At 29.2% G+C, this 16,311-nt stretch overlaps 3 protein-coding genes across 3 annotated transcripts; all 3 read right to left on the bottom strand.

Annotated features, from left to right (window-relative positions):
• Positions 1–3,637: 3,637 nt before the first annotated feature.
• Positions 3,638–6,803, bottom strand: LOC114196031 (PHD finger protein ALFIN-LIKE 4-like). Its single transcript, XM_028086524.2, has 5 exons — positions 6,568–6,803; positions 6,445–6,477; positions 5,490–5,718; positions 4,636–4,768; positions 3,638–4,073 (listed from the first exon to the last, which is right to left on the bottom strand). Exons 1-5 carry the CDS (start codon positions 6,668–6,670, stop codon positions 3,810–3,812), a joined length of 762 nt encoding a protein of 253 aa, XP_027942325.1. The 5' UTR covers positions 6,671–6,803; the 3' UTR covers positions 3,638–3,809.
• Positions 6,804–9,783: 2,980 nt separating this feature from the next.
• Positions 9,784–12,418, bottom strand: LOC114196032 (PHD finger protein ALFIN-LIKE 5-like). Its single transcript, XM_028086525.2, has 5 exons — positions 12,219–12,418; positions 12,115–12,147; positions 11,139–11,367; positions 10,424–10,556; positions 9,784–10,254 (listed from the first exon to the last, which is right to left on the bottom strand). Exons 1-5 carry the CDS (start codon positions 12,319–12,321, stop codon positions 9,997–9,999), a joined length of 756 nt encoding a protein of 251 aa, XP_027942326.1. The 5' UTR covers positions 12,322–12,418; the 3' UTR covers positions 9,784–9,996.
• Positions 12,419–13,573: 1,155 nt separating this feature from the next.
• LOC114163720 (uncharacterized) lies at positions 13,574–15,239 on the bottom strand. The gene is made up of 6 exons (XM_028048015.2): positions 14,759–15,239; positions 14,557–14,674; positions 14,252–14,427; positions 14,052–14,158; positions 13,830–13,979; positions 13,574–13,747 (listed from the first exon to the last, which is right to left on the bottom strand). Exons 1-6 carry the CDS (start codon positions 15,114–15,116, stop codon positions 13,574–13,576), a joined length of 1,083 nt encoding a protein of 360 aa, XP_027903816.2. The 5' UTR covers positions 15,117–15,239.
• Positions 15,240–16,311: the final 1,072 nt, after the last annotated feature.

The following is a 16,311-nucleotide window of genomic DNA, read 5'->3' as shown; positions in this document are numbered from 1 at the left end:
ATCAATATCAAGAAATAAATTCTTAAGATATTGTTAAATAAAGTGGCAGTATAAAAAATGGAATAAAATGGATCTCTTTTACACCATGTTAAGGATACAATGAAAAAGATGTTAATAAAATAAAGGGAAGTCATCTTTTTCTTCTTTTTTTTTCTTGTTTTTTATTCGCGTGGATGAGGGAAATTTCAAAACTTAATTTAGTTTCATAGTCTTATAATTTCGGATTTCAAAATGTTAGCAATATTATTTTCATCAACTTTATAAACCAATTTTCCAAACATTAAATTATAATAAAACTTTTAGAATTAAAAAAAAACATATTCTTTGTTTGTTTTCTTCTGCCTTTATTTTTTTATATTCAATGTTTATAGAAAATGAATTATAACAAATGGAAAATATTGACAAACAATTACATTTAAGATAAATAATTTATCTCTAACTTCTGTTTGAATTATTTTTAAAGATCGATTAAAATTTAAGATCTTAATTTAAAAAAAGAGAGTATAAAAAGTAAGAATCAATCAGAATGAAATTGAAGTTAAATTTGCTTATATACAAGCGAGATAGAATTTAAGGGCCCATTAACATAAAATTAAAATTTAATATATCTATTTATAAATAGGATGAAATTTCATAAAGTTCAATACTTTTTTCTTTATTTAGAATCCAAGTGATATGTTTCTTTTAAAAAAATACATCTCTTTCAGGTAACTGTAAAACAAATGTTAAAATTGAAATTTCATTTTTGAATATTTAATTTTAGACGAACTCCTATTTATTTATCTAATAATCCACAAAAACAAAGGGCAATTCCAGCTACTTTAATCTTTTCTGTGAGCTGGTCAATCAGGAAAAAAAAAACAAAATTCAATAAAGCTCTCAACAAGTGATCCGATTTGCAGAAGTAAGACCAAGTTTGGAGTTGAATTTTGCACCTCACTCATCTTTTTAAAATGAATTTTTTTTATCTATTAAATATGATGAATTACTATAAAATAATAATATTATCACAGTTAAATGAGAAAAAAGGAAAAATATATGTTAATTTATTTTTTTCATTTAAACTCTTTTAAATAAGTAATTTTGACAAACACAAATAGATTTATGATATCTAACCATTATAATCCATCTAGAAAAAAAAATGTTAATTAAACACTAAATTCTAAATAGGAGTATTCCAGCAATTTGCAATCCACCTACTTTCTGCTTATAACCTTAGTTATTTCCTAATGGTTTTGAATATCATAAAGGCAACATCATTTTTTCAATAATTTTTTTCTAGGAATTGAAATCCATTAGTTTTGGTTTTTCTTAATGAAATTATTTTATATTTCTTTATTTTCAGTGTATATATATAAAATATGATTTTTCTCATTAAACCTATTATATAATTAGAAAGATAGTTTATACATATTTAAACATAAAATTAAATATTTTGTAATTTTGATATTTATAATTGAAGTTACAAACTATTGTAAAGATCAACGTGTAAAATTCCGAACTAAATTAGCACTATAGAATTTTTCTCAATCACAAACTTGTACATTTGAAAATTTAAGTAATAGATTTTAATTGTGATTCTTCTGAGTTTTTATGTATTAGTGGGATATTAAGACTAGTTTTATGTATTGTTGTGGAAAAATAAAGAATGTGTTTTTGTAACACCAGTATGTCAAACTAATTTGACCAACTCAAAAGTGTGTTTGGTAAGTACTTCAAAGTGCTTTATTTTTAATTTCTTTCTACTTATAATAGCTTGTTTCAATTTTATAGAAACAAATTAAATAATATACTATTTTTAGTATTTATTGATATTATTTTTTTATTTTTTTTATAGTTCAAATGAAGAAAAAGAAAGTTAAGATTAGAAATTCAAGTAAGTAATGTCTCATCCGATGATTATATAATTTTTAAAAACATATACAATAAAAATTCAATATATCAATAGTTTAAATTAAAATAAATAAACAACAAAGTTTATTAACACAAATTTACTAATAGGTTTAATAATAATTTAGTTATTTTTAATATAGACTAATTTACCAAATACTTATAAATAAATAAGTTGATCTGTTAACCAGTTTTATCGAAAAAAACCCACGTTAATCCAATTTTTTAGTGCAATATATCAAATCTTACATTAGATACAATTAAACTGTGTACACATTTTACGATAACAACAACACTACAATGAATTGGAATAATAATAAAGTATTATTATACAAACATATTAAATCTGTTTTGTAAAGTAAATCGATTTAAATCAATTTTATACATTCCTTCAAGAGTGAAAGTGATCAACATGTGAAATATGAATTAATGAGTAAAATATTATCTTGGGCAACATATAAGACTGTGTTTAAATATATATTTTGGTACATCAATTATCTTATTGCACTTTTGTACTTTCTAGTAACATCCCATAATATTTAAACAAAAAAATCATGATACAGTTTCCTTTTCATACTTATTTTTAAGTTGGAACTTTTGTAAAATAATTGTTTTGAACAGTATAACATGTAGTTATAAAATTTATAATTTTGTATTCAACCTAAAAAAATAAACCGATATCATAAATTTGGAAAGAGTTGATTAAAAATTAAATAATTGGAAATAATTATAAAAAAATTGTCCACAAAAAAAATACAAGTTAAAGAAAAACTATTGAGAAATCTCCATTCGATACTCCCCTAACAAGAGCCCAGTATATTAATACAAAAACATAATTATAAAAATCAAAATAATATTTAGTAAAACAAATTCATGTAAGTTTTATTAAGTAAATAACAACTTTAAAAAATATAAATAAGTTGAATTACACATTTTTTAATAAAAAGATTAAACAGTTTATAAAAATATATTTTCTAGATTGAATATAATATAATATCATATTTTTTTTTGTATGGATTGTTTGAAACTTATTAGTATAAAATCTCAAAATAACTATTGATGTAATTTTGTGTTTGAAGAGTTTTTTTAAAGAAATATTTTTTATTTTATAAATTTATATTCGGTAAATATAAGTTTAGACATATTTTAAAGTAACTGTAGTTTTAAATATGTATTAATTCTAAATGAACAATATTTTTTGAAAGGAAAAAGATTTTACTAAAAATATAAACTAATAAAAAAGTGTATCAAAATAATTAAAAAGAAAATCGCAAAGAAAATATTAAGAGAAAAAGAAAACGTGAAATATTGGTCTAAAAGTAAACAAATCAATAAAAATTAAGTTACAACCTTAGAGACTAAACTTCTTTATGAAACTATTATTTAAGCTATAAGTAAAATAAATCTGTTTCACTATATATTTAGGTGTATCAGGAAACGTTCATAAACTAAATCTAAAGTTTGCCGTGGAGGATGACCCAATTTCACTATCACAAACTAAACTCATTATTATTACTCATCATATTCTTAATCAACTCAAACAAATATTCTGCTATCCACTTTTGTTCCGTTCTATTCTAATGAAAAAACTTAAAATAGAAATAATATAGGTTTTTTTTTGTAATGGTCTTTCTCAAATGAGATGTTTCAGACACCACCAAGACGAAGGAAATATATGGTAATTTTTGAATTAGCTTAAAACATAAATATCCAAATTTTAGACAGAATAAAGGGTTACTCAAATACCTAATATAAATCTGAAATAAACCTTAAATTTTGGATAGAATAGAGTAAAGAGTACCTGATGTACCTAATATAATCTAGATGCAGTTGACGTAAACATATAAGCAGTCATAAAACAAAGTTTGCATTCAATAGAAGTACCTAATATAAATCTGAAATAAATAAAGTAGAAACTACTATTGACGAACTCTCTTGTTGCTGCAAGATGGACATTTGTACTGCTGGATACTCTCAGCCTTCGCAGGGGTAATCCTCACACATTTCCCATGAAACCACCCCTCACAAATGTCACAACCAATCCAGAACTCGTCATCAAGTGCATAGTTCTCTCCACATGCCCCACACAGTGCCTCTCCATGCTCTTCATCGTCCTTTGCCAAAGCACCCTCATCCTTTGGTTGCATTGATTTTGAATACTTTTCTTGTGATTCAGAACCTCTCTGAAATTTTCAAACCAATGGACATTATCTAAAGGGGGGAAACAAATTTGGTGCTTGTATCTCATTACAAGTCTTTTATGTCTAAAGAGAAGGATTATACAACCTTTTCACCTCCTCAAATGCATTATTGCTGTTGGATGTAAACAGATACTACTTATTTTGTTTAGATCTAACCACCAATGGTAATACATTAAACTTTGCACTTTATTTATTTAGCTTCAGTTCAAATGTTACCATTTGAAGTTCATACCCTTCTTTCTGAAAAAGGAAATTCTCTTAAAACAGAAACACTTGAAGTTCAAAGACAATAAACTAATCCTAAATATTGAATTAAACTAAAAAAGTTAATTAGTTTTATTGTAAAATTAAAGCTATTTCATCTGCAAACAATGTAAACATTAATGATTAGTTTGTTTGTTCACCAGCAGGAATTCAAAGAGGTTAAACTAACCAAATCTTGTATCAAATTAAAGAAAAAAAGTAATTAGCTTCATTGTACAACTAAAGCTATGCCATCAGCAAACAACTACTAATGGTTAGTTCATTTTCTCAGATTGAATACCTTAGAGTTTGATTTAGATTTGTTATTGTCATGATTAGAGACTGATGACTTTTCCTTTCCTTGTTTCTTGGCCTTCCCAGCAACAACCTCAAATATTGTTGGAAGATCATTTATCATACTAAAAAGACTCTTCCTGCACACGAAGAATGAGATATAGAAATTAATGAAAGATAAAAAATTGAAAACATATATCAAAATATGAAATTAACTACACAAAAAAAAAAAGAGGGCAAAGAATCAAATTAATGAGAGGGTGCAGACTGAAACAGTCTATAATCAAAGTTAGTAGGGAAAAATCAGCCTCTCAATTCAACAAAAGCTTGACTTCAGTACCTGAATTTAACATTTATTGTATAAATTACACTCTGGGTTAGTTGAAATGAAATCCAAATCCAGTATGTTATCTGTTCCTTTATGGATTATATGTGTATTATGAATTTTATTAAACCCTTGAATTCAATCTACTATTTGCAATTTGAACCCCCTTCTCAATTTAAGGTAAAATCCCGATTTTAACATCTTGTTTCTTATAACCTAATGCTTCATTTACTAATTTCAAAGGCAAATAAATCAACAGAATAACTTTGTCATAACTGGATACATTAAAAACTCAAACCATTAGGGTAAAATTTTAGAACACAATATGAAAAACAGTGTCCATCAAATAACAAAATTAACAACTAACTTTTATGGATAAAAAAAATGAAAAACAGTGTCCAGACATCCTAAAAGTTGAGTCTAAAGGTGTGTTACTGAAGATCAAACATATCCCCCATCTAAGGGGAAAAAAAACTAGTTTGTTGAGTAAAAGTAAATGGAACATGCAAATAAATAGTGGAAAGTAAAACAGTTACCTATCAGCCTTATCAAATCCAAATCTTGCACCAAAATACATAGCCACAGAAATTAACCATGTATCACTGTGCACGGCAACCAAGGATAGCCAGTCCTTTTCTTCCATCCCGTCTCTGGCAAAGTTAATACCTAGTGCTGGTTCTGGAAGCTCTGGAGGAACCTCCTCAGCAGGTAGATTGACTTCCCAGTGCTCGTTAGGAAATCCATAAAGGCAAAGATTTTCCTTATCTGTAAGACAAAACTCATTCAAATCAATTATAGTTATTGAAGATTCAAAAGTGTACAAATAAATGTGAGGAATTCAACCCTTGCACACCAGAAAGAAAGCTAGGACAAATGACCTCGAAAGAAACTATAATGAAACTAAAATTTAGATCCCGAAACCCATCATACATGAATGATAAATTAATAAAAAAAAGTAAAATGAAGCCCTCTATCACGTATCAGTTTGGCAAGTGAAGTGTACCAAAAGACGAGACGAATTTAATTGAAATCTACAAACACATGAAGACATATTCCCCTTCCCAATTCAGCTGCGACAGTATCACGGTATGGTAATGTGAAAAAAGCAAGCAGAAATGAAAACCTTTTTTCAATTTCAAAGAGATTTATAGAACTATTTACATCAGGAATGCGACGAATTAGTTTGATATAAAGAGAACTAATTCGGGACGAAAATAATTATAACACACCATATAAAAAAAAAATCATCATGTACTCACGTTCGGCTTTCCTTTACATTAGAATCACAGATTAATAATGTAATTTCAAAAATAAAAACTTCGGCAGCCAAGTAGGGCATTCTAAAATGAAAATAGAGAAATAGCCTGGTAAAATCAAACACGAAAGGCGAATAAAAAAATCAATTGAATAAAAGTGAAGAGAAACGAGAAGAGGCGGGGATTGAAGAAGATAAAGGTAAAAAAGCGTAGAGAGACGCAAAAACAAAAATACCTGGATCACACTGCTGGTAGAACAATTCAACATCTGCGTAAGAAAGAAAACGTTACGGCGACGAATAAAGGCGCAATTGAAATTGGAAAAAGAAAAAGAATTAAGAATGAAATTGAAGGGTACCGGTGGTGAGGGCCTTAACAATGGCGGCTCTGCGGCCCTTGAAATCTCGGAAGACCTCGTTGACGGAACGGGGATTGTAGGGAGCTCCTCCGGCTGCGTCCATGTGTAAGAGAGAGTGTGTTCAGTTAAAGGAAAAGATGGAGGGAAAGGGAAACAAACACAAAGATGCCAAAAACTCTTTCACCACCCCCTTCTTCTCTCTCTATCTTTTCATTCTACAACCAATTCAAACAAATTCAATATCTTAATTCCTATTTATAAAACCCTACCAATACGATTCATTTCTTTAGCGGTATTTTTTATTTTTTATTTTGGGTATAATTTTTTTTTTTTAAATTTCACACAACAAATAAAAGGAAATATGTATAAAGGTGATTGACTTTTAGAATTTGACCTAGTTTTTTTTAAATAATAAAATACAATAATCTCGTTTTATAAAAAAACATGACCTCGAAACTCTGACGGGATTCTTTTTTAATTTATCAAAATGAGGCATTTTTTAAGAGATATGGATGAGGTAAAATCTGTTTTAAAATTTGATATTTTTTACCTTTTTAAAATAATGCCTAAAAATCTTATGAGATTTTCGTATTCGTGGATTTATTAGGATCGGTTAATCTCAGTTTATAAAACCCTATAGCTGACTAAGAGAAAATTTCGTATTTGTAATTTTTTTTAAATTATGGATATAACCTAGGTAGATTGAGTTTTAAAATTCGATCTCGATTTTAATTTTTAAAATAATAAATATTAACATTTCTTTTATAAAGTCCCTATAGTTTAAAAGTAATACTGCTTAAAAGTTAGAAGTTAGGTCAGATTTTAAAACGGTTTATCATCTAAAATTTTTTTAAATTCATTTTTGATAATCATTATTAATGACGCTTATGGGTAGAGTTGTAGTGGATTTAAGTATCTAATCTTGATATTCAAGTATAAATTCATTCACAAATCCATTTGATGAGTATGAAATATTTGTCTAATATCAATTTTATTAAAAAAAATGGAGATATCTATATTTGAGTCTATATTTATTTTTAACTATTTAGATACTAATTAAATATTTATTTTATAAAATTAAAAAGCAAAATATTATAAGTATTTAAATTTAAAAAGATAAACATTTTTTCTTTAATATCAAATATTTAAAAAATAAATTATAATTAAATAAATATAAAATAAGATTATCGGATAAAAGTTAAATAATTACAAATGTTTTATAAATAAGTTACAAGGATTAATGAAAATTTAATATAGATATTTCCATAATTTAAAATAAAAACAATATAAGAATGAATCAAATATATCCATGTTCATTCTTATGTCCATTTTAAAAAGTTAGACCATATATCCATATTTATATTCATATTTATATGTAATAAATATCGTAATCTTTCATTAAAATCGAGAATATTAGAGATGACAATATGAGTTTGGTTCGTTGAGTTGGTTTATAGACTCACAAAAATAACGCAGGGCAGGTTAGGGTAGTGAACATGCAGTCCAGCAGAAGCCCGTAATTCTTGCGGGCTGCCCCGCAAGCCTGTATATATATATATAAAAAAACTTTCACTTATGTATATCAATAATTTTTTATGAACTATTGCATTAACGACGTTTCAAAATCTTGTATGATTGGAAAAGACAAATATTATGTATTGTTTAGTGTGCTAAAATGTGAATAATACATCGTGTATGTCAAAGTACGAATATCAATATGATAAAAATGTTGGATTATCAATTTATCATCAAACTCTTCAAAATCTTTGATTAATTTTGTGAACTTTCTAAAATTTTCTAACTTTTTGAACATAGAAAGTTTTATAATAAAAATTTAAAAAATTTAAGAAATTTAAAAAATTTAAATGAAAAAAGCGAATTTCCCTATAAGCTCACATTTATGCAGGACAAGCTAGATTTTTTAGTTTACGTTAAAAATACAAAACAGGACGAGCCAATTCAGATTGTACAAATTAATTACATGCCAAACCTAAATGACCTGGGTCGGATCAGACTGCATTTTCACCTTTAGAAAATATCCACAAGTAACATTCTTTTCCATCTCTACAGGATTTGTTTTATTATTAAGTATGGGTAATTGATTTAAAACATTATCAAAATAATTTTAAAATCCTATCTAACTTTCCTTAAATACTAATATATGTTAATCCAATTTAACAAAACCACGTGTCAGTCATAATTTGGACGGAGTTTTCAATTAACACGGACAGTTTTTCAAAAATGTTATCAAAACTACTCGTTAAATAATACATAAAAGAAATATTCAATGAAGAAATATCAAATTATGGTCACTGTAAAAAACAATATTTTTAAGAAAAATTATTCACTTTAGAAATAAATTTATTAATAACTTGAACACATTAATAGTTTAAAAATTAATTTCTTTATCTTTCTTCACCCGCACCGCACCATTCTCTTCCACATTTCTTTTTTCTTTTTCTCCATTTTACCCAATTAAATTGGTGGTAAAAAGTGTTAATTTATCTTTTAATAATATATTTAATAAACATCACAGAAAATACTATTTTAATTTATATTTAAAATACAAATGATTAAATTATCATTTTTAAAAAATTAAGAAAGTCAAACCTAGTTCACTATTAATCACATAATATATATAGCTAATGAATATTCATCATTACAACACTTTTAATCTTAATGATTAACCATTTTGTAGTCTGGATTAAGGGAACATGTAAATATAATGTGTGCATATCTTTTAAAAGAAATAAATAAGATACCATTATACTAAATCATTGAATTTGAAATGGTGTATAACTAGTATTACTTTACTACAAAAAATGATTCTGATCTAGAAGTTTATTGAAGTCTGAACTTATTTAACTTTGATTCACAATAAAAAAAATTAGAAGCATAATATAATCAAAGTATAACAAAGAGAAACATGTTATGACACCATATGTGACATTTTTTTGAGCTTGAACCAAATCCATATATTATAACCAGTAAATAGTAGAAACCAAGTGCCCAATTTATTTTCAGGTCTAAGTTTCGGTAGTCAGAGTTTTTATTTTTTTTGATATGCGAATTAATAATAAAAATTAAGTTAAAAGTATGTGAGAGATAATTTATTGCCAACAACCGTTCCAAAAAAATGTTTGAGATTAGTTCCTGTTAGTGAATATTTTGTGTTGGCGTCCACCTTCTTTGCAAAAGCTTGGCAATTATATATGTTGAGAAGTGAATATATTAGTCCACAGAAAGTCAAATAATAAAAATTAAAGGAGTACAATAGATTGCATGCACTGAATGTGTCGTTGGGGCCCCTAAAAAGATATACTTTCCCAGCGACAATTTGCCTTTATGGCAGAGACCGATATGCGTATTTGTTTGTGCAGGTGCAAGCTTTATGTCCAAAGATAAGTAATATTATAAATCTGAAATAGATTATAACTTGAAGCTACAATTGACGAGCTTCTTGATGCTGCAAGTTGGACATTTGTAATGCTTGATAAAGTCAGCCTTAGCACGGGTAATCTTCACACATTTCCCATGAAACCACCTTTCACAAATGTCACAGCAAATCCAGAATCCATCAACACCAGCCGCATCGTTCTCTCCACATGCCCCACAAGCTGTCTCTCCCTGCTCTTCTTCCTTTGATTCCATTGCTTTTGAATTCTTTCTTTGAGATTCGGAACCTCTCTGCAAATGTCAAACCAAAATACATCACCAATGGAACAGTCTATCATCGTTCATACCCTTCCCCATGAAACAACAAATCCTCTTACAACAGGACCCTTTGAAGATTAAATTAAAAAGCTATGCCATCAGCAAAACAACTACTAACGGTTTGTTTTCTCAGCTTGTATACCTTGGAGTTTGATTTAGATTTGCTGTTGCTATGATTAGAAACTGGTGGCTTTTTCTTTCCTTCTTTCTTGACCTTCCCAACAGCAACCTCAAATACTGTTGGAAGATCATTTATCATATCAAAAAGACGACCCCTGGTACATGAACAATGAGAATAGATATTAAAGAAAGATAAAAAAAAGTTGAAACATTCATCAAAATATCAAATTAACTAATAAATAAGAGAGATTAAGATATGAAACACTCCATTATTAAAGTTAATAAGGAAAAATCAGCACTCCCACTTAAAACATGACTTCTGTTCCTGAATTTAACACATTTATTGTATAAATAACAGTTTTGTTTTTCAACTCTAACGAATATAGAAATGAAATCCAAATAAAGTACTGTTATGAATATGGATTATGAATAAGTATTACGAGATTTGTAAAATCCTACGATTCGATTTACTAATTGCAATTTTAACTCCCTTCCCAATTTAAGGTAAAATCCCCATTTTTAACATCTTATATCTTATAACCTAATGCTTCATTTATTTATTTCAGGTGCAATTAATTCAACACAATAACTTTGTACGAACAAGATGCATACAACCCATAATAACATAGAAAACAGAGCGTAGACATCCTAACAGTTGACCCTAAAGATGTGTGTTACCGAAGATAAAACATCCCTCATTTAAGAAAAATAAGTGGACAGTGGAGTAAAACAGTTACCTATCAGCCTTATCAAACCCAAATCTTGCACCAAAAAACATAGCCACAGCTATTAACCATGTATCACTGTGTGCAGCAACAAAGGATACCCAGTCCCTTTCTTCCATCCCGTCTCTGGCAAAGTTAATACCTAATACTGGCTCTGGGATCTCTGCAGGCACCTCCTCAGCAGGTAGATCGACTTGCCAGACTTCGTTAGGAAATCCATAAAGACAAAGATCATCCTTCGCTGAAAAAGGTCATACAAATCAAATATAGCTATTAAGAATTAAAAGTGTACAAATCAATGCGATGAACTCAACCCTTCTACGACAGAAAAAAAGCTAGGATAAATAGCCTTGAGAGAATCTAGAATGAAACTAAAATTCAGATTCCTGTAACCCAGAATGCATGAATGATAAACTAATAGAAAACAGTAAAATGCTGTCATCTATCATATGTTCAATTAGCAAGTGAAGTGGTAAACCAAGGAAAAAAGTTTAGGCCCAGGTACCAAAAAATAGGCAAATTTAATTGAAATCTGCAGCAATCTGATAAAATACCCCCCTCCTAATTCAGTAGCGGCAGTGCCACTTTATGATAAGAGTGAGAATAAAGCAAACAGAAAAAAGAAAACTTTTCAATCTGAACATGCATTGAACTATATTTATCATCGCGTTCGTGTCGTCTTAGTTTGGCATAAAAGAGAATTAATCAGGGACCGAAACAATGATCGCACACCAAATCAGATGTATCCAGAAGTACTCGCATTTGGCTTTCCATCACACACCGCGTTAGAACCACAAGGCATACCAATGTAACTCAGAAAAAAAAAAAAACAGAAAGATTCAAGTAGGGCTTTTGACAAAAATTAGAGAATTAGACCAAACACGAAAACAAACGTAAAAAACAATTGAATTGAAGACAAGTGTAAAGAAACCAGAGGAAGCAATTTCCAAAAAAAAAAAAAAAAGCTTAGACAGAGAGAGAAAAATACCTGGATCACATTGCTGAAAGAAGTCTTTGTACTCTGCGGAAGAAAAAACGTTATGAAGAGGAAGAAGAGCGTTATTAAGAATTAAGAATGAAATTGAAGGGTACCAGTGGTGAGGGCCTTAACAATGGCAGTTCTGCGGCCCTTGAAATCTAGGAAGACTTCTTCGACGGAAGGGTGAGTCGACGGAGCTCTTCCGGCTGCCTCCATGCGGTGGAGAGACTGTGTTCTGTTAAACGAAAAGATGGAGGGAAGGGGAAACAAACAAAGATGCCAACTCAAAACAAATTCAATATATGTTGAGATAATTCCAATTTATAAAACCCTATCAAAGTTTTTGTAAATATGGCTAGAGAGAGAGGTAAATTGCGTTTTTTAAATTTCACCGAACTCTTTGGTTTTTATCTCAAAACCATGGAGGGGAAAACTGTGTTTTAAAATTTTACTTATTTTTTAAATATATTTATTTTTACTTTTTCAAATAATATAAATATATTTAATTTATGTTATAAAAACCGCAACGGCGGATTTTTTGTTTTTATGGATAACTTTTTTTATGAAATTATCAAAATAATTTTCTTATAAAATTATGTATGAACTAGAGTATGTTTCTTTTTAATTGTCAAAAGTCTCATCCTTTTCTCTTCCATTGATTAATGGCGATTAAAAATAAATCAAACTTATCTATAACATCATTCATTTAATCATATAATAAATAAATATTGATTTTTATTTTCAGAGAAAAATGGTGAAGTGAGAGGAAGAGGAAAATATGGTAAGACACTTGGAAAATAATAAAAAAAAAATGTTAGGGAAGTGAAGATTATTATTTTATTCAGTTTTCAATAAACGACTTAAAATATAAAAAAGGAATACAAGGGCCACAAAAGATAAAAACTGAAGAGTATATTACGCAATGGAATTCGGAAGTATACTTATATTTAAAAAAACAATTACAGATATACTTCTTCAAATTTTACTTACATAAATAAATATATATTCATTTATTACTAACTGTTCAAGATTTAGTACTGGAATTTCTAACTCATAAAAGGAGATATATTTATCTTGAACATATATAGAAAAACTTTTATTTAGGTAATTAAAAAAAATATTTAAGAAAAAAAAATCAAACACAAGCACCTGTATATATACAAATTTTAATTAAAAATCTATCCAAGGCGTTCATCTTTCAAGAATTAATTTACAATTTGAATAGTTAATCACAACAAGATTGTAATAAATCATAATAAATGATAATTCTATAAAATTTTAACAAAATCATGGAGTATTTAGCCCAGTTTATTTTGTTCAAAGTTTTTATCCTATTTTGTACCTTTCATTAATGGAAAAGGTGAAACAACAAATCAAATGTCTATTTTATGTGAACTAAATTCTAAATCCTGAGACCTCACACTCATAAATAATAGCTTCTTCTTCTCCATTGCAATTGAAGAAGAGACTATTGTTCTTGGAACTGGAGCAGTTGTATTCCTGTAGGGGTGACTCCACCACAGCACTCAATTATTAATCGTTGAAAAGTTTGAATATCTTCTCGAGTTGTTTTCCTCACCACTGGATCCGGTGAATCCAAACTTTTCTTCAGTACTTCCACTCTCTTCGCCAAGCTTGTCACCTATATATATGTTTTCATCAAGTCATGTTCATCACAGAATCTAAATACTGAATTGCAATGCATTGCATTGCATGCATTGTACCTTCCTTTGGGGCCAGTAAGATATTCTTTCCCTGCGGCAAATTGTTTTTATCACAGATACTGATACGCCTATTTCTGCAGCAGCATCCTTAATGGTTAAATGGAACACACCCCTCAGATCATTCAGTGTCATCGTTTTTATTCTCTTTATCTGTGTCCCAAACCTTCATTAGAGCCATGCAAGTGCAACACTAGTTTTAAAAAAACAAAAATTATGTATAACCTGAAATTGGCGATTGGGTTTAAAAGCTGAAGAAGCTCTTTTACTCTCAGGCTTGGGCTCGGGCTCGGGCTCCGGCTCGGGCTCCAACTCGGGCTCGGCCTCATTTTCTGTATAAAAGTAACGACTAAAAACTCAGCATTTGTGGAACGACATAACTGGTTGAAGAGAAAAAGTGACAACCAAAAGGGACAATGACCAACGTGGGATTGTGTTTTCGTCTTCGTCTATGAAAACGCCAATCGTTTCCAGACCAGTGCAGAGGGCTTCGTAATAAGTAGACAACGGATCTTGTAGAGCAATGTATCCTAATTTATTCTTCTGTGCGCAGTATTCTACCAGGTAACTCTTAATCTCTGCTGTGCTATTGTGGGAGAAACTGATATGATGATAAATTTAAATGATGTTTAATAAATGCAGAGAAGAGTGTTGAATATTGCGAAGCATACATACACTATAGAACATAAAATAACAATGAAGCTTTGTTTTTTAAGGTTTTAGAACGTACTCAATCCTGCGATAAGCGTCGCATGAAAGGCCATCCTGTGTGAAATTCTGGCAGTGGACTATTGCATGGTTAATCACCCCGATCTCTCCATGAATCTCGAACGTCTCACAATCAGAACCTGCGAGATATGTTTTAAATTTAAAGAACATGGATAAAGGAAAGAATTAAACCCGGAACGTGAGATTAATCACAACTTAATTACCGTCGGTGTAAATCAATTGTCTAAGAACTTGACAGCAAGTGCAGAACATTGGTTTTGGTACAGGAGGACAAAATCGAAGTTCGTTTAAATTTACGTCTGCACTCACATTTTGTCCGTTGGGAAAAGTATTATCGCCATGCACGGGATGATGATCTTCAATCATTGGATCCGTGAAAGGAATTTTACGCTTCCTCGTCGACCAACTGCCATGTTCAACAGCAACAGGAACATTTCGTTGTCGGGGCACCAAGTTGGGTTGGTCATTGACTATATAGACCAGTGCGGGATCTGGTTCGATATAGTTATAGATGAGTGGATTGTGAAATGAGTCGGTGGAGTTATCCCAATTGCTATCCATGGATGCATTGGAGGCACAAAAAACACTTAATCACGGGTGAGGAAAATGGAGATGTGTGCAGCGGCGACGCCAAAGACAGCGCCGCCACCGGAAATATTAACTTCCGATACAATTTGTTGGTGACTGAGACAACGATGAAAAGTGTTAAAAGACAGTATATTGGTGGAATGCATGGGAATTATATAGGGACTAAGAGTTGCGAGTGGCAGTTATTGATCGTTAGGAAATTTGAAGTTGAATATTGTTATGAAAAAACTATTACGTACGAAGACACACTTTCCTCTATAACGCCGTTTCCCTTCCTCATTAGTTCGTTCCACCGTGCCTTGTTGTGTCAATTTAATCTCAGTGGAAAATATATATATATATATATATATATATATATATATATATGCTGTCAAAAGAATAAATGATCAAAAGTATTACAATTAGAAGTTTCTGAACTGATTATATTTAATAAAACCAAGTTTGAGAGGGGTTGCCTTTTCACACATTTTGTAGATAAATAACTATAAATACAACTAATAATAACCTTTCCATTCTTAGGATAGAAATGGGGTGAAAAAGAACAAGAAGAGATGAGAAAAAAACAAATGTTATATATCATTGCAATTTGCTTGATTGGAGATATAAAGAGAATTATTTTAAGAAAATATACAAAATTAACATTTAGGTATTTGTTGATTCTAGGCACAATGGTTTTGTAGATGAAATTTTGTTTATTACCTAATGTATTTTAGAGTCGACGTGTTTTATAAGATGCATATTTATTTTTATATAATTGAAATATATAATACCCATCTTTAAATATTAATTACCTTTCATTTAAATTTTACATGAATAAAATATCTAAATATTAAATGCTAGATTTCTCAATAAAAAATCAAATTAGATACATAATATTTTCTTACGTGCTCAATTTATTTGAAGATATTATTAAATTGAGTTTATAGATACGGATAAAAAATTGGTAGATTGAAACAATAAACAGTTAAAACGTGTATAAATAAGAATTAAATTTGTTTAGATGTATCAATTCTTTTATTATTTCCAGAAAGTTCTGTGAAATCTGAAAGCGTGGGTCTCTTTTTTAAGTTGTATACTAATTTATAATATAAAAGTAAATATGAGAGATGTGTTACTTAAAAAAAATCCAGAATTTAATATTTTAACAATCATTTTATTTCATTCCGAC

Source organism: Vigna unguiculata, chromosome 9 (assembly GCF_037176805.1).
Source record: "Vigna unguiculata cultivar grain cowpea cultivar isolate G323 ecotype 2 chromosome 9, ASM3717680v1, whole genome shotgun sequence".
NCBI lineage: Eukaryota > Viridiplantae > Streptophyta > Magnoliopsida > Fabales > Fabaceae > Vigna > Vigna unguiculata.
Note: the sequence above shows the minus strand (reverse complement) of the source record. Positions and strands in the feature narration are given on the sequence as shown.

What these genes read in the sequence shown, in the direction of transcription:
- LOC114196031 (XM_028086524.2), bottom strand. Translation starts at nt 6,670, where the DNA reads ATGGACGCAGCCGGAGGAGCTCCCTACAATCCCCGTTCCGTCAACGAG. An exon ending in TGTTAAGGCCCTCACCACCG is followed by an intron (nt 6,478 to 6,567) that starts GTACCCTTCAAT and finishes TTTCTTACGCAG; the next exon opens with ATGTTGAATTGTTCTACCAG. An exon ending in AATCTAAATCAAACTCTAAG is followed by an intron (nt 4,074 to 4,635) that starts GTATTCAATCTG and finishes TGAAAATTTCAG; the next exon opens with AGAGGTTCTGAATCACAAGA.
- LOC114196032 (XM_028086525.2), bottom strand. Translation starts at nt 12,321, where the DNA reads ATGGAGGCAGCCGGAAGAGCTCCGTCGACTCACCCTTCCGTCGAAGAA. An exon ending in CTTTCAGCAATGTGATCCAG is followed by an intron (nt 11,368 to 12,114) that starts GTATTTTTCTCT and finishes GACCTTTTTCAG; the next exon opens with CGAAGGATGATCTTTGTCTT. An exon ending in GGGTTTGATAAGGCTGATAG is followed by an intron (nt 10,557 to 11,138) that starts GTAACTGTTTTA and finishes TTCATGTACCAG; the next exon opens with GGGTCGTCTTTTTGATATGA.
- LOC114163720 (XM_028048015.2), bottom strand. Translation starts at nt 15,116, where the DNA reads ATGGATAGCAATTGGGATAACTCCACCGACTCATTTCACAATCCACTC. An exon ending in GACGCTTATCGCAGGATTGA is followed by an intron (nt 14,428 to 14,556) that starts GTACGTTCTAAA and finishes TCATCATATCAG; the next exon opens with TTTCTCCCACAATAGCACAG. An exon ending in CTTACTGGCCCCAAAGGAAG is followed by an intron (nt 13,748 to 13,829) that starts GTACAATGCATG and finishes ACATATATATAG; the next exon opens with GTGACAAGCTTGGCGAAGAG.